This window comes from Liolophura sinensis, chromosome 1 (assembly GCF_032854445.1).
Source record: "Liolophura sinensis isolate JHLJ2023 chromosome 1, CUHK_Ljap_v2, whole genome shotgun sequence".
NCBI lineage: Eukaryota > Metazoa > Mollusca > Polyplacophora > Chitonida > Chitonidae > Liolophura > Liolophura sinensis.
This window is the reverse complement of record NC_088295.1, coordinates 96,135,364-96,160,133: the sequence shown is the minus strand read 5'-3', so window position 1 is coordinate 96,160,133 and position 24,770 is coordinate 96,135,364. Positions and strand designations below refer to the sequence as shown.

Here is a 24,770-nt window from a genome sequence, read left to right as displayed (position 1 = left end):
GCCATGAATAGAAAAAAAGACACTATGAATTCGGAAATGGAATGACAATATATTTATATCCATGTACACTTACTTTGTTGTTCATTTATTTATTTGATTGGTGTTTTACGCCGTACTGAAAAATATTTAACTTATACGACAGCGGTCAGCATTATGTTGGGAAGAAACCGGGTAGAGACCGGAGAAAAGCCACGATCATCCGCACGATCAACAGTGTATACTGCACATTACAAATTTAGTCATGCTGCAACGTTGTTACAACTTCAATAGGCCTGCTCTGATTTTCGTCTCTTGTCACACGACAGCAGCTGTTATGTAATGCGAGATTAGTTTTTGCTGCATGAAATTACACCTCGCCAATTGAAGTAGCCTAGGCTCTTGCAGTACATCACGACAGTTGCAACTTTTCTTGGAAACGGAATAGAGAAAAACATTACATCAACCACTGAGATTCGCAGAAATGTTTAGAGATCATACATTAGGTCGATGTTACTGAGATTAGATAGGCCTATAACACAGACATTTGAAGGCGTTTGCCGAAGCTGCCTGTCGTACACGTAGGCCTATATGTAGGTCTAGTTAATTAGTATTTTTCTAAGCTAATTTTAAGAAATCTTGTTAAATTTACTCTGAATGGATAAAACTGACATAGCATTTTACCTGGGCTTGCCATATTAGTTCACAAAATTAAAGGTCTTGAATTAAGGTAGGCTTCAAGGAGCTTATGCCGCCTTTAAAAACGCACCATTACCAGAGGTCCCACCTAACCACAGCTTACATTAAAAATGTACTACTCGTATGTAAATAGGATAGTGACCTAAAGGGGGTAATTGGGTGCTATCCTATTGTAACAATACTGTTAGAATATTCATTAAAATTTGTTTAAAATTCACAAATGCATACTGGAACAAGACAGCTGATCTAGACTTAACTGTCGGATTTCTGAGTGAAAGCTGTATTATCTCCCTTGATTAAAACTCTTTTCTGTATGGAGACGTACAAATCATGTGACTTTCAGTCTGCTTTCCTCCAGCGGGAAGTCAAAGAGACTGGTTATATTCAAGACAGTACGGAAATGCAACTGAAATTTGCGGAGTCCTTAGAAGAATGGTGAGCTTAGGCGACGACTCTCGTCGATCTGGGGTAAGGACAAGCTGAAATTAACTGCTGCTCTCCTGAGTGTGTTTTTGTTTGCGACAATGTAGTATGATCATGTAGGCTAGTGGTTAACTTCAAGTTATTGCGTACCGCGCATGTACTACTGTTATGAGTAGACAAAGTCTGAACTGTTTATCATACCATCCTTCTTGCTAGATAATATAACACTTCGTTTTTCTAAAATCCACTGGATATACATAAGCAGTGGATTGATCCTTGATCCTGATGACTGTCCCCGGTTTCCACCCACCATAATGCTTGCCGCCGTCGTATGAGTGAAATATTCTTGAGTACGGCGTAAAACACCAATCAATAAATAAATAACTTGATCCTCATGAAATTATATTGATGATATGTAATAATAGCTCTTTTCACTCTTAAGCCAGTAACTAGAGTATCACCTACCCATAATAATATTACGTAGGCAAAGCGTAGGTGTGCACACAGCGCATTACATAGCCTAATGAATTCTAGACGTTGTGTGCTAACAACACAATGTCTTTACTATTCTATACATTTTACTATGATTAATTGTGTATATGGATTATTTTCAAGAACTTGATCTGTCCGTTGATACCACTTTCTTGTCTGATAAGATAGCCCTTGACTTTTCCCAAAGACCAACTGCGTATACCCTTATCCTGATAAGGTATACCCAGAGGTATACATACCTGTAGTGGAGGCAATCAGAGTGTATCATGAGGTGTAGCATGTCTCATCAGCAGTATGTCTGAGGTGTACTTGAAGTGTGTGTGAGGTATACTGAAGATGTATCTGAGGTACTGCCAATTATGCAGATGAACACCTCAAGTACACTTTAGTGGATGTGTACCCTGGAAAGAGTAGGTAAAAAAAACTGGATGTCTGAGGTGTACTCGAGTTATAGCTGGGGTATATGCTTATAGACAAGGTGGATATGTACTGAGTGTAACTCACATTTAACACATTTAACTCACAATTACAAAATGACAAGCATGGTACCTTATATGGATATGTCAGGGACACTGTAGCTTCTAATTTACACGTATGATAATGGAAATAGATCTGCTTATTGTTAGTCCAAGCTATTGCCTGAGAAATATATTGGGTACACCTTAATTATGATTTCTCGACATGATTGAGATAATTTTAAGTTCAGTATAAATGAAACATAGTGAGTACAAATGTGCAGAAATATCACATACCATCTAAGTCAGTTGTATGGATGGAGGAGACTGGAATGCTTGGGATCAACAACTGACATTTGGCAAGTTATTAAGAAAATTTATTCCCATATGTGATGTGAAGACATGAACACCACATTGAGGTCTACAGGAATCATTTAACTGTATTGCCACCAAGGTCACTGCTAAAAGCTGGGATTGAACCCTCACCTTGTGTATCGAAAGACAACACCAGGGCTCCCAGTGGGCCTATTTTTCCTATTTTTTCCCCTATATTTTAAGCCTTTCCTATATTTTCACAAATTTGCTCGATTTTTCCCTATAATTCCTATAATTTTGCTAGAATGGGTCACAGATTTCTGAAAATCATCATATAATGATGTTTTGATCAATACACATTATAACCAATATGCTGCAATACTCAGGGTTTGTCCATTTATACAAACATTCTGTTTGTGATATATAGTAACAGACTGTGCACTCGTGCATTTAGCCAACATTCATGCTGTCAATACAGTGTCAAAGGTTTTCTTCAGTGCCAGCAGTGCTTCAAAGTTGCAAGTACACATATTTGCAAAGTTGCAAGTATACACATGTACAAGTACACATATTTTCACCATTTACAGTTATGCATAAGCATTCCAGTGTCTGCAAACTGCCCGAAGGATGAAGTGGTTGACGTAAAGCCATGGTGTATGGCAATGGATGCATATGAGTACATGTAACTATTTAAGAGGCCAGTTTGACATAGTCAATGCCTTTATGACACATATTCAAACTTGATTTGCTTCTGTTAAGATTTGGGTTGGATGGAAACAAGTATTAGTGTGGATCATTTCGATTAGCTAGATTGTAAACTATTGACTTTGTTTGTAACACATATTACATAATCCGGGTACAGCGTATATCTCTTTTTTTTTAAACATAATAAAAAAAATAAACTACGGATGCCTGCTCTGCAAAAATATATATGATTTTGATGCCATGTTCTTTTCCAATGCTTCAGCTTTGCTATTTGAACATACATTTGTATCGATAATTATGTTCTTAAAGTGAATTTAAAAAGAACAGCTATACAAGTACATGTATGTCTGAGAAACTGACAGTAAGATGACTATAGTTGTAATAGGTGTGGTCTTATCGTCTCACTTCAATCCAAATTTGCATAGCTGACTGCCACCTCACAAGGTGGTAGGTGTGCTTATCTTTAAATGAGGAATCTTACGAAGAGCATGCTTAAGTGTTTGAAACACAGTTAATCATAGCCACAATGGATTTGTTTTCATGCTAGTATCATTCATGTGTGAACTTGAACCACCATACTAATGCAATAAAGTGATTGATGTGTTTATGGTGTGACTATGAATACTCAAGGGAATGTAGCTCCTTGTTATCGCTAACGATGTAAAGGTGAGTGATTTCTGGTCACAACAAATTTTGTTATAAGCTACAAGGACTGCAACTGAGCATGTGAGTTTAATGTTTTCTTCCCCTTTTAGGCTTTTTCTTTTTTACAGACTTAGATGCACATTGAGACAAGTAAAAAAGCACCTTCATGTTATCAGCTTTAACCCATCAGACGAGAGTTATTTCTGTAGTAGAACTCAAGCACTTGGCTGTTTCGGTTGCTGAGACTCTGTTTTGCGTTTTAACTGTATGGCCATATAGAGTATAAGTGATGCAAGTTTGTGGTTGCTCTAACAAGGCGCATCTCATGAACATGTACATGTAACAGTTCCTGATTTAAAGTTGATTACCAAGTTACCAAGCATGTCCAAATAAATGTTTGTGACTGTTCAGATCTGTTTCCACCCGGAATCTGAAGTCACTAAAGGTATAGTAGTCCATCTCAGTTTTATCTGTTTTATGTATGAAGGAAACTGGAGTGCATGTGGTAAAGCTCAAACTACTCCTTATTATCACCTAGATCTGTTTGTTGACTCCTTATTATCACCCACATCTGTGTCAACTCCTTATCACCTCGGTCTGTGTCCACCCCTTATTATCACCTAGATCTGTTTATTGACTCCTTATTATCACCTAGATCTGTGTGAACTCCTTATTATTACCTAGGTCTGTGTCTACTCATTATTATCACCTAGATCTGTTTGTTGACTCCTTATTATCACCTAGGTCTGTGTGAACTCCTTATTATCACCTAGATCTGTGTCGACTCCTTATTGTCACCTAGATGTGTGTCCACTCCTTATTATCACCTAGATCTGTGTCTACTCCTTATTATCACCTAGATCTGTTTGTTGACTCCTTATTATCACCTAGGTCTGTGTAAACTCCTTATTATCACCTAGGTCTGTGTCCACTCTTTATTATCACCTAGATCTGTGTCGACTCATTATTGACACCTAGATGTGTGTCCACTCCTTACTACCACCTAGATCTGTGTCTACTCCTTATTATCACCTAGATCTGTTTGTTGATTCCTTATTATCACCTAGGTCTGTGTGAACTCCTTATTATCATCTAGATCTGTGTCAACTCCTTATTGTCACCTAGATCTGTGTGAGCTCCTTATTATCACCTAGATCTGTTTGTTGACTCCTTATTGTCACCTAGATGTGTGTCGACTCCTTATTATCACCCAGATGTGTGTCGACTCCTTATTATCACCTAGATCTGTGTTGACTCCTTATTATCATCTAGATGTGTGTTGACTCCTTATTGTCACCTAGATGTGTGTCGACTCCTTATTATCACCTAGATGTGTGTCGACTCCTTATTATCACCTAGATGTGTGTCGACTCCTTATTATCACCTAGATGTGTGTCCACTCCTTATTATCACCTAGATCTGTGTCGAATCCTTATTATCACCTAGATCTGTGTCGACTCCTTATTATCACCTAGATGTGTGTCCACTCCTTATTATCACCTAGATCTGTGTCTACTCCTTATTATCACCTAGATCTGTTTGTTGACTCCTTATTATCACCTAGGTCTGTGTGAACTCCTTATTATCACCTAGATCTGTTTGTTGACTCCTTATTATCACCTAGGTCTATGTGAACTCCTTATTATCATCTAGATCTGTGTCAACTCCTTATTGTCACCTAGATCTGTGTGAGCTCCTTATTATTACCTAGATCTGTTTGTTGACTCCTTATTGTCACCTAGATGTGTGTCGGCTCCTTATTATCACCCAGATGTGTGTCGACTCCTTATTGTCACCTATATGTGTGTCGACTCCTTATTATCACCCAGATGTGTGTCGACTCCTTATTATCACCTAGATCTGTGTCGACTCCTTATTATCATCTAGATGTGTGTCGACTCCTTATTGTCACCTAGATGTGTGTCGACTCCTTATTATCACCTAGATCTGTGTCCACTCCTTATTATCACCTAGATGTGTATCAACTCCTTATTATCACCTAGATGTGTGTCGACTCCTTATTGTCACCTAGATCTGTGTTGAATCCTTATTATCACCTAGATCTGTGTTCACTCCTTATCACCTAGATGTGTGTCGACTCCTTATTATCACCTAGATGTGTGTCGACTCCTTATTATCGCCTAGATGTGTGTCCACTCTTTATTGTCACCTAGATCTGTGTCGAATCCTTATTATCACCTAGATGTGTGTCGACTCCTTATTGTCACCTAGATCTGTGTCCACTCCTTATTATCACCTAGATGTGTGTCGACTCCTTATTATCGCCTAGATGTGTGTTGAATCCTTATTATCACCTAGATGTGTGTTGAAGGCTGGGATTGAACCCACACCTGGTGTACACTTGCAATTGGAAGACAAATTATTTGTGAAACAAATCAGTTTTTATGAGTTTTTAGGTTATTTTTTTTCTGATTAGGAATGTGATGGCATGTGGTTATGTTAACAAATTAAGATCCTATCTCAGAAACTTTTGCAGTTATATTAAGCTGTATATATGTATGTAGTTAATGTCCAGAATATCTACACATTCAAAGTTGTTCATCCGACGCCAATATGCCAGTGATTCAGTCTGAAAAAAGTACTGAACACTAGGTCCATTGTTAGTAGTTTGCGACTAGAACTTGCAGCAGATATATATTGTGGTAAGCCTGATGGCATGCTGTAGATCTAGTCAGAAGTCGCTCCATTTAAAATCATTAAGAGTTTCCACTCATCGTTGCTAACCCGAAATCACCCATCGTAACTTCTTGTTTCACCTACTGTACATTCAATCACTTAGTCATTCTCTCCTCATCCACAGTGGTATGTCCATTTTGAACAATATTTTGATGAATGAAATCTGCGACACATCTGGTCATTTCATGCTTGACTTTTGCCTGCCATTTTGTGTGCATCATACATACTGAAATTCTTAATTGTAAGTGGTGATCATGATGCATGACCAAAATATATCATAAAAAAAATCTATTTCACAGTAAATTAAACTGCCAACTGATGGTAGATTTATTTATTTATTTATTTGATTGGTTTTTTACGCCGTACTCAAGAATATTTCACTTATACGACAGCGGCCAGCATTATGGTGGGTGGAAACCGGGCACAGCCCGGGGGAAACCCACGACCATCCATAGGTTGCTGGCAGACCTTCCCACTTACGGCCAGAGAGGAAGCCAGCATGAGCTGGACTTGAACTCACAGCGACTGCATTGGTGAGAGGCTCCTGGGTCATTACGCTGCGCTAGCGCGCTAACCGACTGAGCCACGGAGGCCCCTCTGATGGTAGAAGAATTATTTGTAATATTAAAGCTCACTTTGAGTTTGAATTTCAGACTAACAGTTCCTGGTGTTTTTTTAAGGGCTATTTCTTTGACCAGACTGACAATTCCATCCAGTCCCATGACTCTGATGATCCACTCTTGTCTGATCACACATCTCTGAGTGCCGATGTCGACCCACCGTTCAGACAAATTAAAACAACATGGGTCATATTGTTGCAGATAGTTCTTGTGGTAAGTAAAGTACTCACTCATTAACAGTGTGCACTTGTTGGCAGAGTTGTGACTCGCTCATTGGCAGTGTGCACTTGTTGGCAGAGTTGTGACTCGCTCATTAACAGTGTGCACTTGTTGGCAGAGTTGTGACTCGCTCATTAACAGTGTGCACTTGTTGGCAGAGTTGTGACTTGCTCATTAGCAGTGTGCACTTGTTGGCAGAGTTGTGACTCGCTCATTAACAGTGTGCACTTGTTGGCAGAGTTGTGACTCGCTCATTAACAGTGTGCACTTGTTGGCAGAGTTGTGACTCGCTCATTAACAGTGTGCACTTGTTGGCAGAGTTGTGACTCGCTCATTAACGGTGTGCGCTTGTTGGCAGAGTTGTGACTCGCTCATTAACGGTGTGCACTTGTTGGCAGAGTTGTGACTCGCCCATTAACAGTGTGCACTTGTTGGCAGAGTTGTGACTCGCTCATTAACGGTGTGTACTTGTTGCAGTCATGTTGTGTTAGAAATTGAGGGACAACTTCCAGATCCTCACACCTAACAGGGATGCAGGTGCCACATGAAATGTACATGATTTGTGTGTGATGGACGACAGGTGTACTCACATTTTCCCTCTGCAGATGTCAAGCAAATTTTGGGTGCAGAATCTGGGAATCAGGAAATGGGGCCTTCAGTCTTTTTGACTAGGTCAAACTTTGTTGTCAACTGAGCGAACAGTGTTTATGCTTTCTGTCACACTGCTTATAGCCTTTTCCGGCATCAAATACGTGCACACCCTTCCCAGTGACTGATTAATTCTCCTAAAACAGTTTGCTAAAAGCTAGTGGGCTTTGAAGTCATGACAAAAGTGCACACTGTACATGAATACAAATACTCCTGTAAATAAATTAGAAACTATCTTTCTTCACTGTCCAGATGGATTGTATAGTGTCATGGTCCATCTGGATTGTACAGGGTCGTGGTCCATCTGGATTGTACAGCATCATGGTCCATCTGGATTGTACAGCGTCATGGTCCATCTGGATTGTACAGGGTCGTGGTCCATCTGGATTGTACAGCATCATGGTCCATTTGGATTATACAGCATCATGGTCCATCTGGATTGTACAGCATCATGGTCCATCTGGATTGTACAGCATCATGGTCCAGATGGTTTGTACTGCGCCATGGTTCAGATGGTTTTTACAACGTCATGGTCCAGCTGGATTGTAGAGCGCCACGGTCCATCTGGATTGTACAGCATCGTGGTCCATCTGGATTGTACAACATCATGGTCCATCTGGATTGTACAGCATCATGGTCCATCTGGATTGTACAGCATCATGGTCCATCTGAATTGTACAGCATCATGGTCCATCTGGATTGTACAGCGTCGTGTTCCATCTGGGTTTTACAGCGTCATGTTCCATCTGGATTGTACAGCATCATGGTCCATCTGGATTGTACAGCATCATGGTCCAGATGGTTTGTACTGCACCATGGTTCAGATGGTTTTTACAATGTCATGGCCCAGCTGGATTATACAGCGCCACAGTCCATCTGGATTGTACAGGGTCGTGGTCCATCTGGATTGTACAGCGTCATGGTCAATCAGGATTGTACAGCATCATGGTCCATCTGGATTGTACAGTGCCATGGTCCAGGTGGATTGTACAGTGCCATGGTCCAGATGGTTTGTACAGCGCCATGGTCCAGATAGTTTGTACAGTGTCATGGTCCAGCTGGATTGTACAGCGCCATGGTCCATCTGGATTGTACAGCGCCATGGTTCAGATGGTTTTTACAACGTCATGGTCCAGATGGTTTGTACAGCGCCATGGTCCAGGTGGATTGTACAGCATCATGGTCCATCTGGATTGTACAGCATCATGGTCCATCTGGATTGTACAGCATCATGGTCCATCTGGATTATACAGCATCATGGTCCATCTGGATTGTACAGCACCATGGTCCAGGTGGATTGTACAGTGCCATGATCCAGATAGTTTGTACAGCGCCATGGTCCAGGTGGATTGTACAGTGCCATGATCCAGATAGTTTGTACAGCGCCATGGTCCAGATAGTTTGTACAGTGTCATGGTCCAGGTGAAATTGTACAGCGTCATGGTCCAGATGGTTTTTACAATGTCATGGTCCATCTAGATTGTACAGCGTCATGGTTCAGGTGGATTGTACAGTGCCATGATCCAGATGGTTTGTACAGCGCCATGGTCCAGATAGTTTGTACAGTGTCATGGTCCAGGTGGATTGTACAGCGTCATGGTCCAGATGGTTTTTACAATGTCATGGTCCATCTAGATTGTACAGCGTCATGGTTCAGGTGGATTGTACAGTGCCATGATCCAGATGGTTTGTACAGCGCCATGGTCCAGATAGTTTGTACAGTGTCATGGTCCAGGTGGATTGTACAGCGTCATGGTCCAGATGGTTTTTACAATGTCATGGTCCATCTAGATTGTACAGCGTCATGGTTCAGGTGGATTGTACAGCGTCGTGGTCCATCTGGATTGTACAACATCATGGTCCATCTGGATTGTACAGCATCATGGTCCATCTGGATTGTACTGCATCATGGTCCATCTGGATTGTACAGGGTCGTGGTCCATCTGGATTGTACAGCATCATGGTCCATCTGGATTGTACAGCATCATGGTTCATCTGAATTGTACAGCATCATGGTCCATTTGGATTATACAGCATCATGGTCCAACTGGATTGTACAGTGCCATGGTCCAGGTGGATGGTACAGGGCCATTGTTCATCAGGATTGTACAGCGCCATGGTCCAGATAGTTTGTACAGCATCATGGTCCATCAGGATTGTACAGCTTCATGGTCCAACTGGATGGCACAATGACATGGTCCAGCTAGATGGCTCGGTGCCTTTACAGAACTGCATAATTCTGTATCAGGAAGGATACAAGTATATAAGTATATTATCTTGTGAATATGTTTGTATTTTTCAGGTGTTGCTTGGCACAGGGTCCTACATTGTTCCAGTGTTATGTCAAGGAGAGAAGTGTGGTGCTAGTGACTTCTCTATAGTAGCGTATGCTCATGGAGGATTGTGGATAGTGTTTACTGCCATTGATCGCTATCTTAGATACCATCATTACGTTTCCCGTACATTAGGCTACCTGGAGTTTTACCGACAGACACGGCATGTACGCAGACTGCCAGTCACAGTACATTCTGGAGGTGAGGTTTGTGAGGTGCATCAACTGTATTGTCGATTTCAACTCAAGTAAAACAAAGCTAGAATATGAAGTTAAGTTCATCTGACAGACAACTGAAAGCTGTTCATAAATATGCTTTCATTAAAGATTTTTAAAGAGTCATTTAAAGTGAAAGAGAGCATCCGAATAATGTTTATGTCCACTGAAAGTCTACCGTTCAAACTAACATTAAATATTATTTTAGATTTTTTTAACGCAGTAAAAGTTTAGTGAAACTTCATCTTGACACAGCTTCAGCACATCACCATTATAGAGGGCAAGGTGACGTAACGTTACTTTAGCTCTCTCTTACCAACTTTCTTGAGTATGGCGTAAAATACCAATCAAATAAATAAATAAATAAATCTTATGGACTGTCCCTTCTCCTGAACTGATTTAAGATGTTCACTTCTTACAGGCTGTCCATTCTCCTGATGTAACATTAAGACGTCCCCTTCTTCTTAGAGGCTGTCCATTCTCCCAATATAAGGTTAAGACGTCCCCATCTTTTTATAGACTGCCCATTGCCCTGACCCGGCTTAAGACGTCCCCTTCTTTTTACAGGCTGTCCATTCTCCTGATGTAAAGTTAGGACGCCCCCTTCTTCTTACAGGCTGTCCATTCTTTTGATGTAACATTAAGACGTCCCCTTCTTCTTACAGGCTTCCATTCTCATGACCCGACTTAAGATGTCCACTTCTTACAGGCTGTTGATTCTCCTGATGTAACGTTAAGACGTCCCCTTCTTTTTACAGGCTGTCCATTCTCCTGATGTAAAGTTAGGACGCCCCCTTCTTCTTACAGGCTGTCCATTCTCCTGATGTAACATTAAGACGCCCCCTTCTTCTTACAGGCTGTCCATTCTTTTGATGTAACATTAAGACGCCCCCTTCTTCTTACACACAGTCCATTCTCCTGATGTAATGTTAAGACGTCCCTTTTTCTGCCCATTCTCCTGACCCGATTTAAGATGTCCACTTCTTACAGGCTGTCCATTCTCCTGATGTAATGTTAGGACGCCCCCTTCTTCTTACAAGCTGTACATTCTTTTGATGTAACATTAAGACGTCCCCTTCTTCTTACAAGCTGTCCATTCTCCCGATGTAATGTTAGGATGCCCCCTTCTTCTTACAGGCTGTCCCTTCTGCTGATGTAACGTTAAGACGTCCCCTTCTTCTTACAGGCTGTCACCTTGTCCTGACCTGTCAAGAAGTCCTTAAAGGATTCTGTCATCTCCTTCTTAAAGGATTAGTGTCCAGATTTAGCTACTGGTCTTAATGATAACCTGTTGAAACAGTATATTACTGAAAAGGCTTCTGAGAAACGTACTAATGACTTTAAATCCACCAAACACAATAGATTTACTGCCCTAGCCTATCTCCAGCCAGCTGCCTGGTATGGCTGAGCGGGTAACGTCATAGATGGAAAACCCAAGTCTAGCTGGCCAAATTAACCTGGCAGTTCGTATGAAAACGATGTCATTTTTTGAGGTTCTAAAAGATGGATTCTACACAGAAACGAATATGCTGTGGTATCAATTTGATCCCATGGTGGATGACGTTGAAGTTCTGATTTATGACACTGACATCTCTGCTCAGAATTCAGATTCCGAGTTTTCAGACGTTGACGATGATCTTTGTCCAGGTATTTCCAACTGATCTTGGCAATAAGGACTGTTTAGCTGAAGCTTAATACTGTGTTACACTTTCTTTGTGTTTGTGTTAAGGTTTAATATTTAGTTACTATTCTTTCCCTCTATCCGCTTCACAATAAATATCATTCTATTCCCTGAGGGATTCTAAATTGATACCTACATGCAATGGCATCTACCGGTAGACATAATCATGGTTAATGTCGAATGGCGTGAATAGCCAATGCCCATATGGGCCTATAATGTTGTACTATGTAATGTACAATGTGGACGTCGGCGTTAGTGTACAGAGATTTGCTATTCATCAGCTTCAGTTCAGTTAATACATGTAGTATTTTATAATACTGTGTGCAGGTGCCATTGTGGAAGTTCAGCCGTATTTCTCTGGTAGCTCTAAGTTGTAAAATGGGCAGAGCAGATACGACAGTTTTTTGCGGGTACAAAATTCTTCCGTCTTGTGCTGTAAATCCACTCATTCGTAATGCACCAAATCTGAAAGCTTGAAAAAACTAACTCCAGGGATCTTTGACATACATACTCTGACTTACATACAACCGTATATAATGCAGCACATGATTTCATGGAGAAATTCGATATGCTTGTTGTCACTCTTGTATTTTATTTTATTTTATTGTATTTAACAATGAACTAATTGGTAAAGCTCTGACAGCTCGTGAAGGTTGGACACGGAGTGTTGGTGGAAAAAAATACATAAAACTAACCTCATTATCTAGTGACTTTAAGTGCAATATTAGACAGATTAATGTACCCTTTATCAATATTTTTTTACACCCAGTTTAACAATATATACAGGGGTAGCTAATAATGAATAAATAATAAATCTGGGCACTAATCATTTAATATGGCCCTAGAAGGAAGTTAGGTGCAGACCAACATGTCCCTCTCCTGGCCTAAGATGTCCCCATAGTATATCTATAAGAAGATGTCCCCTTGTCCTGACCTATCTTAAGATGTCTCCTTTTTCTTATAGGCTGACCTCTCCTGCAGATCGAACTTAAGATTTCCTCTTCTCATGACCTGACTTAAGATGTTCCCTTGTCCTGACCTAACTTTGGATTTCACCTTCTCCTGACCTAACTTAGAAGTCCCCTTCTTCTTACAGGCTGTCTCTTCTCCTGACCTGACTTAACATGTGCCCTTCTCCTGGCCTGACTTAAGATGTCTCCTTCTCTTGACCTGACTTAAGATGTCCCTTCTCCTGACCTGACTTAAGATGTCTCCTTCTCTTGACCTGACTTAAGATGTCCCCTTCTCCTGACCTGACTTAAAATGTTCCCTTCTCCTGACCTGACTAAAGATGTCCCTTCTCCTGACCTGAGATAAGATGTCCCTTCTCCTGACCTGACTAAAGATGTCCCTTCTCCTGACCTGAGATAAAATGTTCCCTTCTCTTGACCTGACTAAAGATGTCCCCTTCTCCTGACCAGACTAAAGATGTCCCTTCTCCTGACCTGAGATAAGATGTCCCCATCTCCTGACCTGACTTAAAATGTTCCCTTCTCCTGACCTGACTTAAGATGTCTCCTTTTCCTGACCTGACTTAGATGTCACCTCTATATTTTCTAACCCTCGCTTATCACCTCTCTATATCAAGTCACTCTCACTTATCACCTCTGTATATTATGTCACTGTCATTTAGCACTTCTCTATATCCTGTCACTCTCACTTATCACCTCTGTATGTTATGTAACCTTCACTTATCACTTCTCTGTATTATGTAACCTTCACTTATCACTTCTCCATATTATGTCACACTGACTTATCACCTCTGTATATTATGTCACTCTGACTTATCACCTCTGTATATTATGTCACTCTGACTTATCACTTCTGTATATTATGTCACTTTCATTTGTCACCTCTCTATATCATGTCACTCTAACTTATCACCTCTGTATATTATGTCACTGTCATTTAGCACCTCTCTATATCCTGTCACTCTCACTTATCACCTCTGTGTGTTATGTCACTCTCACTTATCACCTCTGCTGGCTCAGATAGCATAGTTGGTAGAGCGTTCACTTCGGGAGCGGTAGATCAAGTGTCAATCCTGGGTCGAGTCAAACCAAAGACCTTAAAAGACGAAGTTGTAACTTCCTTGCTTGGCATTCATCATGAAGGGTATAGTGCAACGACTGGTTGACCTATATCAATATAATGGCTCGGGTGGGGCGCCTTACTTGCCTTCTCAGTGAAGGAGCACTAGGTAAAAGAGTGGTGGAAATCTGTCCTGCAACGAGGTGGTACATGCACACTAAGGATTCCTTCATTGTCATATGACTGAAAAATTGTTAAGTACGACATTAAACCCCAAGCACTCGCACTCACTTATCACCTCTGTGTAATATGTCACTCTCATTTGTCACCTCTGTATTATGTCACTCGCACTTATCACCTGTGTATTATGTCACTCTTGACTTATCACCTCTGTGTAATATGTCACTCTCACTTATCACCTCTGTATTATGTCACTCTTGACTTATCACCTCTGTGTAATATGTCACTCTCACTTATCACCTCTGTGTATTATGCCACTCTCACTTATCACCTCTGTATATTTTGTCACTCTGACTTATCACCTCTGTATATTATGTCACTTTCGCTTATCACCTCTCTATGTTATGTCACTCTTGCTTATCATCTCTGTTGTGTTACCCACACTTATCACTTCTCTATGTTACATATATGTCAATCTCACTTACATGTATCACCTCTGTTTTATGCCATTTTCACTTATCACCTTTTTGTATTGTGTCATTCTCACTTATCACCTCTCTATGTTGTGTCACTCACTTATCACCACTCTATACTATGTCACTCTTACGTATCACTTCTGTATTGTGTCACTCTCACCTGTCACCTTTGTATGTTGTATCATTCTCACTTATCACTTCTCGATATTATACTTATCATCTCTGTATTATATCACTCTCACTTATTACTTCTGTATTGTGTCACTCTCACTTATCACTTCTGTATTGTCTCACTCTCACTTATCACTTCTCTATATTATGTCCCTCTCACTTATTATTTTTTCTATATCATACTTATCACCTCTGTAATGTGTCTCTCACGTATCACTTTTCTCTTGTGTGATTCTCACTTATCACTCTCATTTATGTCTTCTCTGTGTTGTGTCACTGTCACTTATCACTTCTGTATTGTGTCACTCTTACTTATTAGCACTCTATACTGTGTCACTCACACTTATCCCCACTCTATACTGTGTCACTCACTTATCACTTCTGTATTGTGTCACTCTCACTTATTAGTTCTGTATTATGTCACTCTCATTTATGACTTCTCAATGCTGTGTCACTGTCACTTATCACTTCTGTATTGTGTCACTCTTACTTATTAGCACTCTATACTGTGTCACTGTCACTTATCCCCACTCTATACTGTGTCACTCACTTATCACTTCTGTATTGTGTCACTCTCACTTATCAGTTCTGTATTATGTCACTCTCATTTATGACTTCTCAATGCTGTGTCACTGTCACTTATCACTTCTGTATTGTGTCACTCTTACTTATTAGCACTCTATACTGTGTCACTGTCACTTATCCCCACTCTATACTGTGTCACTCACTTATCACTTCTGTATTGTGTCACTCTCACTTATCAGTTCTGTATTATGTCACTCTCATTTATGATGTCTCTATGTTGTGTCACTGTCACTTATCACTTCTGTATTGTGTCACTTTTACTTATTAGCACTCTATACTGTGTCACTCACACTTATCCCCACTCTATACTGTGTCACTCACTTATCACTTCTGTATTGTGTCACTCTCACTTATCAGTTCTGTATTATGTCACTCTCATTTATGACTTCTCAATGTTGTGTCAATGTCACTTATCACTTCTTTGTGTTGTGTCACTCACTTGTCACTGTCACTTATCACTTCTCTGTGTTGTCACTCACTTATCACTTCTGTATTGTGTCACTCTCACTTATCACCTCTCTATGTTGTATCATTCTCACTTGTCACTACATTTACCTACTCTGTATACTGTGTCACTCTCGCCACCATCAGCCAAGCCATTGTCTGGACAAAATCATCGGGCCAAAGCTGTTGTCTGGACAAAGTCATCGGGCCAAAGCTGTTGTCTGGACAAAATCATCAGGCCAAAGCTGTTGTCTGGACAAAAATCCTCAGTGCTTTGCTGGGCCTTGTCTAGAGAGTAGCATACATTTTTCATCCACAAAAATCCTCTTCTTTTATCTTCCCCAGCCAATGCAGCTCTTGTGGTAGTTCTCATTGCACTGGAGAACTTCTGTGATGTAAAGGCACAAACCTGTGGCAAGCTCAAGCGTGACAATTACCTACAGATTCTGATTACCTTGGAAGTGGCAGTCATTTTACCCATCCTCATTCTGTATTTAGGTAAGTCCTAGTATCAATGAACATGTACCAAGGATTTGTCAAAGTCAAAATTTTACGAAACGAAATTCAAACATTCAGTTTTGGCAGAGGATAAATTGAGCTCAAAATACCTTTACCAACCAATGTGAAATCTGAATTGAGTTTTGTTTACAAGCCAAAATTCTTTGTTGTATTGTGTAATTATATATATAGATTAGTATATATATCCACTTCATAATATCATTTGTTCATTGATATGAGAAGAACAGAAGTATGACTTTTTCTTATTAAAACTGATGGAATGCAAATTACATTTACAGGTTGGACAAGAATAAGCAAGACTTTGAGTCCCCAAAATGCTAAAAATGACCTACATACATTGCATTTACAACTGGTTTTCAGTAACAGAATTGATTAAAAAGCCTTTCTGTGGTTATTTCTCTATTTAAATGCACTACTTAACTAAAAGTAAAATTGAGTTTGAGTTACCTGCCGTGTTGAACCATTCACTTGCTCAACACGGCCATAACAATGAGGAGCCATAGCACACTGTCTTTTTGTGGCAGGACAAAGCCATGCTATAACAATGAGGAGCCATAACACACTTTGTATGGCCATAACACACTTTTTGTGACAGGACAAGGCATTGCTGCCATAACAATGAGGAGCCATAACACTCTATTTATGGCCATAGCACACTTTTTTTGGCAGGACAGGGCCTTGCTGCCATAACAATGAGGAGCCATAACACACTTTTTGTGGCAGGGCAAGGCTTTACTGCTATAACAAGAGGCCATAACACACTTTTTGTAGAAGGACAAGGCCTCCCTGTCATAACAATGAGGAGTCATAACACACTTTTTGCTGCCATAACAATGAGGGGCCATAACACACTCTTTGTGGCAAGACAAGGCCTTGGTGCCATAACAGTGACGAGCCATAGGCACACTGTTTGTGGCAGGACAAGGCTTTGCTGCTATAACAATTAGAGGCCATAATACACTTTTTGTGGCAGGACAGTGTCTTGCTGCCATAACCATGAGGAGCCATAACACACTTCTTGTGACAGGACAAAACCATGTTGCCATAACAATGAGGAGCCATAACACACTTTTTGTGGCAGGACAAAGCCTCGCTGCCATAACAATGAAGGGCCATAACATACTTTTTGTGGCAGGACAGGGCCTTGCTGCCATAACAATGAGGAGTCATAACACACTTTTTGTGGCAGGACAAGGCCTTGCTGCCATAACAATGAGGGAGCCATAACACACATGCCTTTTTCTGGCAGGGTAAGTCCATGCTGCAAAATTGCTACCCGCCACTAAAGTATTATGCCGAAGACACCAGACATGACTCCCTGCCGAGTCACATTACACTGGATATGGAGCCAACTAGTCCTGTTTCCTTGCTCTAACCGCTTAGAGCTGAGTGCCAAAGCAGGGCAGCAACAAGTTCCAATTTTAAAGTCTTTTGTATCAAAAGATTCAGTTTCATCCAAAGTGTTTCATCCCTGTGCTACCCTGTCCCCCTCACAGCTGTGATACCCTGTCCCTCTGACAGCTGTGTTACCCTCCCTCAGACAGCTGTGTTATCCTGCCCCTCTGACAGCTGTGTTATCATCTCTGACAGCTGTGTTACCCTGTCCCCTCAGGCAGCTGCGTTACCCTCTCATTCTGACATCTGAGTTATCCTCTCCCTCTGATAGCTGTGTTTTCCCCTCTATAACAGCTATGGTTAGCCTGCATCTCTGACAGCTGTGTTACCCTCCCTCTGACAACTGTGTTACCCTGCCCCTCAGACAGCTGTATTACCCTCCCTCTGCAGCTGTTTTACTTCTCCCTCTGACAGCTGTTTTACCCCTCTTCCCTCTGACAGCTGTGTTACCCTCCCTCTCTGACAGCTGTTTTTACCCTCTCCCTTTGACAGCTGTGTTACCCTCCCTCTCTGACAGCTGTGTTACCCTCCCTCTGACAGCTATGTTACCCTCCCTCTGACAGCTGTGTTACCCTGCCTGTCTGACAGCTGTGTTACCCTCTCCTTCTGACAGCTGTGTTACCCTGCACCTCTGACAGCTGTGTTACCCTGCACCTCTGACAGACTGTGTTATCCCCTCCCTCCTGCCAGCTGTGTTGCCCTCTGACAGCTGTGTTACCCTGTCCCTCTGATAGCTGTGTTATCCTCTCCCTCTGACAGCTGTGTTATCCTCTTTCCCTCTGACAGCTGTGTTACGCCTACCTCTCTGACGGCTGTGTTTCCCTCCCTCAGGACAGCTGTGTTACCCTTCCCCTCTGACAGCTGTGTTATCCTCTCCCTCTGATAACTGTGTTATCCTCCCTCTGACAGCTGTGTTGCCCTGCCTCTTTGTCAGCTGTGTTACCCTCCCTCAGACAGCAGTGTTACCCTCCCTCAGACAACTGTGTTACACTGCTTCTTTGACAGCTGTGTTACCCTCTTTCTGACAGCTGTGTTAACGTCTCTGGCAGCTATGTTACCCTCTCTGACAGCTGTGTTAACGTCTCTGGTAGCTATGTTACCCTCTCTGACAGCTGTGTTATCCTCTCCCTCTGAGAGCTGTGTTGCCCTGCCCCTCTGACAGCTGTATTACCCTGCCCCTCTTATAGCTGTGTTACCCTGTCCCTCTGACAGCTGTGTTATCCCCTCCCTCTGAGAGCTGTGTTACCCTGCCCCTCTGACAGCTGTATTACCCTGCCTCTCTTATAGCTGTGTTACCCTGTCCCTCTGACAGCTGTGTTATCCTCTCCCTCTGATAACTGTGTTATTTTCCCTCAGACAACTGTGTTACACTGCCTCTTTGACAGCTGTGTTACCCTCTTTCTGACAGCTGTGTTAACATCTCTGCAGCTGTGTTACCCTCTCTGACAGCAGTGTTACCCTCTTTTTTGACAGCTGTTTTACCCTCCCTGACGGGTTGTTTTACCCTCTCTTTGACAGCTGTGTTACCCTCTCTCTTTGACAGCTGTGTTACCCTCTCTGACAGTTGGTTTGCTCGCTAGCGCAGTGTAATAACCCAGGAGTCTTTCACCTCTGTGTCGCTGTGAGTTCAAGTCCAGCTCATGTTGGCTCTCTGGCTGTATGTGTGAAGGTTTGCCAGCAACCTGCAGATGGTAGTGGGGTTTCCCCCGGGCTCTGCCTGGTTTCCTCCCACCATAATGCTGGCTGCCGTCATATATGTGAAACATTCTGGAGTATGGCAATATAACACCAATCAAATAAATTACCATCTCTGGCAGCTGTGTTACCCTTTCTGACAGCAGTGTTATCATTTTCCCCCTGACAGCTGTTTTACCCTCTCTGACAACTTTGTTACTTTCTTTCTCTTATACATGTAGCTTTGATATCCTCAGTGACAGCTGTGTTACCTTCCTCTGACAGCTGTGTTTACCCTCCCTCTGACAGCTGTGTTACACTCACTGTGATGGCTCTTTAAACTTTTTAACATTATTTTTGTTTACAGTTAGGACAGTCAAATTCAACAGAAAGTCAGCCAGTCCTGATGTCCAACAGGATGAAATGATGACAAGTTTTCTTTCAGTCCAGGTCGTCATCAACAGAAATAGGCTTTAGGTAAAGACTTCATCCTGACTGAGATCAGTTACACTCCTCCATCCTGATCATTGTCCATAGAAATAGGCTTGTAAGTTAATACTTTCCCCCTGACCGAGATCAGTTATATCATCAGTTCATGGTGTTGTCCACAGAAATAGGCTTCAGGTGAAGCCTAACTGAGATCAGTTACACCTTCAGTTCAGGTCATTAGAAATAGGCTTCAGGTAAAGACTTCATTTTGACTGCAGTCAATTACATCTTCATTCAAGGTCGTCTGTAGAAATACATGGGGTAGGCTTGAAGTTAAGATTCAACCCTATGTGAGGTCAAAATACATCTTCAGTCCAGGTCGTTGCCAATAGATAGGTTTCAGATAAAGTCTTCCTCGTAACTGAGATCAGTTACACTCTCATCCAGGCCACTGTTCTTAGAAATAGATGTAGGCGTGAAGTTTAGACTTCCCTTGGCTGAGATCTGTTACACTTTCAGTCCAGGCTGTTGTTCATAGAAATTGGCTTCAGGCAAAGCCTGGCTGAGATCAGTTACGCCTTCAGTTCAGGTCATTCACAGAAATAGGCTTCATGCAAAGCCTGACTGAGATCAGTTAAGCCTTCAGTTCAGGTCATTCACAGAAATAGGCTTCAGGTGAAGCCTGACTGAGATCTGTTACACCTTCAGTTCAGGTCATTCACAAAAATGGGCTTCTGGTAAAGACTTTTTCGAACATGTAACTGAGGTGAGTTACACCTTGGATTAGGTTGTTGTTCACTGAAATAGGCTTGATGTAAAGGTGACAGGTTTTTTGTAAAGGTGACAGGTCTCTTCTGGTGGTAACAGGTTTCTTGTGCAGGTGACAGGCATCTTGTGCAGGTGACAGGGTTTTTGTGCAGTTGACAGGCATCTTGTGAAGGTGACAGGTTTCTTCTGGTGGTGACAGGTTTCTTGTGGTGGTGACAGGTTTCTTATGCAAGTGAATGGTTTCTTGCAGAAGTGACGGGTTTCTTATGAAGGTGACAGGTTTCTTGTGAGGGTGACAGGTTTCAAGTGAAGGTGACAGGTTTCTTGTGAGGGTGACAGGTTTCAAGTGAAGGTGACAGGTTTCTTGTGAAGGTGATAGGTTTCTTGTGAAGGTGACAGGTTTCAAGTGAAGGTGACAGGTTTCTTGTGAAGGTGACAGGTTTCTTGTGAAGGTGACAGGTTTCAAGTGAAGGCGACAGGTTTCTTGTGAGGGTGACAGGTTTCAAGTGAAGGTGACAGGTTTCTTGTGAAGGTGATAGGTTTCAAGTGAAGGTGACAGGTTTCAAGTGGAGGTGACAGGTGTCTTGTGAAGGTGACAGGTTTCTTGTGAAGGTGACAGGTTTCAAGTGAAGGTGACAGGTTTCTTGTGAAGGTGATAGGTTTCTTGTGAAGGTGACAGGTTTCAAGTGAAGGTGACAGGTTTCAAGTGAAGGTGACAGGTGTCTTGTGAAGGTGACAGGTTTCTTGTGAAGGTGACAGGTTTCAAGTGAAGGTGACAGGTTTCTTGTGAGGGGGACAGGTTTCTTGTGAAGGTGACAGGTTTCAAGTGAAGGTGACAGGTTTCTTGTGAAGGTGACAGGTTTCAAGTGAAGGTGACAGGTTTCTTGTGAGGGTGACAGGTTTCTTGTGAAGGTGACAGGTTTCAAGTGAAGGTGACAGGTTTCTTGTGAAGGTGATAGGTTTCTTGTGAAGGTGACAGGTTTCAAGTGAAGGTGACAGGTGTCTTGTGAAGGTGACAGGTTTCTTGTGAGGGTGACAGGTTTCTTGTGAAGGTGACAGGTTTCAAGTGAAGGTGACAGGTTTCTTGTGAGGGTGACAGGTTTCAAGTGAAGGTGACAGGTTTCTTGTGAAGGTGATAGGTTTCAAGTGAAGGTGACAGGTTTCAAGTGAAGGTGACAGGTGTCTTGTGAAGGTGTCAGGTTTCTTGTGAAGGTGACAGGTTTCTTGTGAAGGTGACAGGTTTCTTGTGAGGGTGACAGGTTTCTTGTGAAGGTGACAGGTTTCAAGTGAAGGTGACAGGTTTCTTGTGAGGGTGACAGGTTTCTTGTGAAGGTGACAGGTTTCTTGTGGAGGTGACAGGCATCTTTTGAAGGTGACAGGTTTCTTCTGTCACCGGTTTCTTCTGGTGGTGACAGGTTTCATATGAATTCCATACTAGCCAGCACGTAAAGACACTAAATTCTGTGTCTGGGACTTGTTCTTGAGAAATTAATGAGAATGGTATGTCTATTGAACTTGAGACATATTGCTGAACAAGAAATTTCTTCTCTTGCCAACAAAGCAAGTGGATGGAATGTATCATGATTCCTTTCCTGGCACGCTTGTCTGTTAAGGCACAATATTATATGTACTTTAGTCTGTGGGCCTAATGAATGTTAGACTCTGTGTGAACTATGCACGACAGCCAGTGAGGAGATGGTAAGGGTTCAGCAGAATCGCAGCATGTTAATTGCCTTATAAGAGAGCTATATGAGATAACGTACTCTGATCACATACTGTCATAGTATAATAGTTCACAGCTAAGCCAACTCAAAGAAGTATGTTTGATAAGTTCTGCTGAAGATTTTGAGACTACAAAATATGGACAGAGAGATTTGTACGACATACTAATGTCATCTTATGTGGTACCACTGTTAACAGCGGCTGTAATGATTTACTAATGTACCTCCTGTTTTCCTCCACAGGGACGAGGACTATGTGGATCAGGTTTTAGAAAAACAGGCCGACATGATACGCTACCTGAAACAGCATAACGCTCACCTGGCCAAGAAAATACTCTCCCTGACGGCTGAGGTGAACAGGTTAAAGTCTATCTAACAGCTGAGGTGAACAGGTTAAGATCCATCTGACATCTGAGGCGAACAGGTTAAGATCCATCTGACATCTGAGGCGAACAGGTTAAAGTCCATATGACAGCTGAGGTGAACAAGTTAAGATCCATCTGACAGCTGAGGTGAACAGGTTAAGATCCATCTTACAGCTGAGGTGAACAGGTTAAAGTCCATATGACAGCTGAGGTGAACAAGTTAAGATCCATCTGACAGCTGAGGTGAACAGGTTAAGATCCATCTTACAGCTGAGGTGAACAGGTTAAGATCCATCTTACAGCTGAGGTGAACAGGTTAAAGTCCATATGACAGCTGAGGTGAACAAGTTAAGATCCATCTTACAGCTGAGGTGAACAGGTTAAGATCCATCTTACAGCTGAGGTGAACAGGTTAAGATCCATCTTACAGCTGAGGTGAACAGGTTAAGATCCATCTGACAGCTGAGGTGAACAGGTTAAAGTCCATCTGACAGCTGAGATGAACAGGTTAAAGTCCATCAGACAGCTGAGGTGAACAGGGTAAAGTCCATCAGACAGCTGAGGTGAACAGGTTAAGATCCATCTGAAGTGGCTGAAGTGTGAAGTCAAACAGTGTTCTGTCAAACATCTTCTGTCAGACATGTTCATCGTTTGCAATACAGAACGCTGTTGCTGTGTGTACATATACTCCCTGATGGCAGAGCTGCACACAGTAGTACAGCTGATGTCACATCTGTTGTAATGGCTGTGCGTTGTACAGGACACTGATGCTGTGTGTACATATACTCCCTGATGGCAGAGCTGCACACAGTAGTACAGCTGATGTCACCTGTGTTGTAATGGCTGTACGTTGTACATGACACTGATGCTGTGAGTACATATACTCCCTGATGGCAGACCTGCACACAGTAGTAGAGCTGGTATTTTTGCTGTTCTGACAATTTACAGTATTGACCATGTTCTAATGAACACATGTGCCTTCAAAGTGTATGCAACTTGTGAAAACCAAATACAGATAAATAGATGCTTCCTTTAAGTGACACAAGAGATTGATTTATTAGTTATAGTCTCATTTAATAAGATTTTTATGCGATATTCAACCCAATGCTTTTAGGGGTTTTATAGGATAGAATACGTATCATGGTAAGCAGGAACTATATTTTGGTGTAGTGCTGGGAGAAATTTTGTCATGTGCATGTATTAATTCATGGTGTTGCAGAATCTTTGTAGTTTACTGTTGGATGATTTTATAAATGAGCAGTGTGAACTATGATCAGTTGGCAACACAGGGTTATGTGTATAATATGTGTTAGTGAGATGTGCCATAGCAGACATGGTAGATGTGTAAGATGAGCCATGGCAGACACGATAGATGTGCAAGATGTGCCATGGCAGACACAGCAAATGTGTGAGATGTGCCATGGCAGACACGGCTGGTCACTTATTTATTTCATTGGCGTTTTATGCTGTACTCAAGAATAGTTCACTCACCAGCATTATGGTGGAAGGGAACTGGGCAGAGCCTGGGGGAAACCAATCACCATCTGCAGGTTGCTGTCAGACCTTCCCATGTACGGCCAGAGAGGAAGCCAGCCTGAGCTCACAGTGACCACATTGGTGAGAGGCTCCTGGGTCATTACGCTGTGCTAGCGTGCTAACCAACTGAGCCACGCAGGCCCCTGGCAGTCGCGGTAGACGCGTGAGGTGAGCCATGGCAGACACGGTAGATGTGTAAGATGAGCCATAGCAGACACGGTAAATATGTTGGATTTGTGGTGGGTGATAGGGTTCGTGTTGGGTGATAGGGTTTGTGGTAAGCAATTGGGTTTGTGGTGGGCTATTGGGTTCGTGGTGGGTGATAAGGTTCGTGGTGGGCGATAGGCTTCGTG

The 24,770-nt window shown here is 42.0% G+C and overlaps 1 protein-coding gene across 2 annotated transcripts; it reads left to right on the top strand.

Annotated features, from left to right (window-relative positions):
• The first annotated feature begins 1,017 nt into the window (after nucleotides 1-1,017).
• LOC135481948 (transmembrane protein 192-like) lies at nucleotides 1,018-24,746 on the top strand. Of its 2 annotated transcripts, XM_064761736.1 has the most exons (7): nucleotides 1,018-1,143; nucleotides 7,088-7,240; nucleotides 10,197-10,428; nucleotides 16,356-16,508; nucleotides 19,966-20,042; nucleotides 20,674-20,702; nucleotides 22,760-24,746. In XM_064761736.1, exons 1-7 carry the CDS (start codon nucleotides 1,108-1,110, stop codon nucleotides 22,890-22,892), a joined length of 813 nt encoding a protein of 270 aa, XP_064617806.1. In that variant the 5' UTR covers nucleotides 1,018-1,107; the 3' UTR covers nucleotides 22,893-24,746. The 2 variants fall into 2 exon arrangements, with proteins under 2 accessions (XP_064617806.1, XP_064617805.1); XM_064761735.1 differs by lacking the exon at nucleotides 20,674-20,702 and having other exon boundaries at nucleotides 19,966-20,075; nucleotides 22,760-22,898.
• Nucleotides 24,747-24,770: the final 24 nt, after the last annotated feature.

Coding starts and splice junctions, on each gene's coding strand:
- LOC135481948 (XM_064761736.1), top strand. CDS start 1,108: ATGGTGAGCTTAGGCGACGACTCTCGTCGATCTGGG. Junction 7,241..10,196: donor TGTTGCAGATAGTTCTTGTG/GTAAGTAAAGTA, acceptor TGTATTTTTCAG/GTGTTGCTTGGCACAGGGTC. Junction 16,509..19,965: donor CATCCTCATTCTGTATTTAG/GTAAGTCCTAGT, acceptor TTTTGTTTACAG/TTAGGACAGTCAAATTCAAC.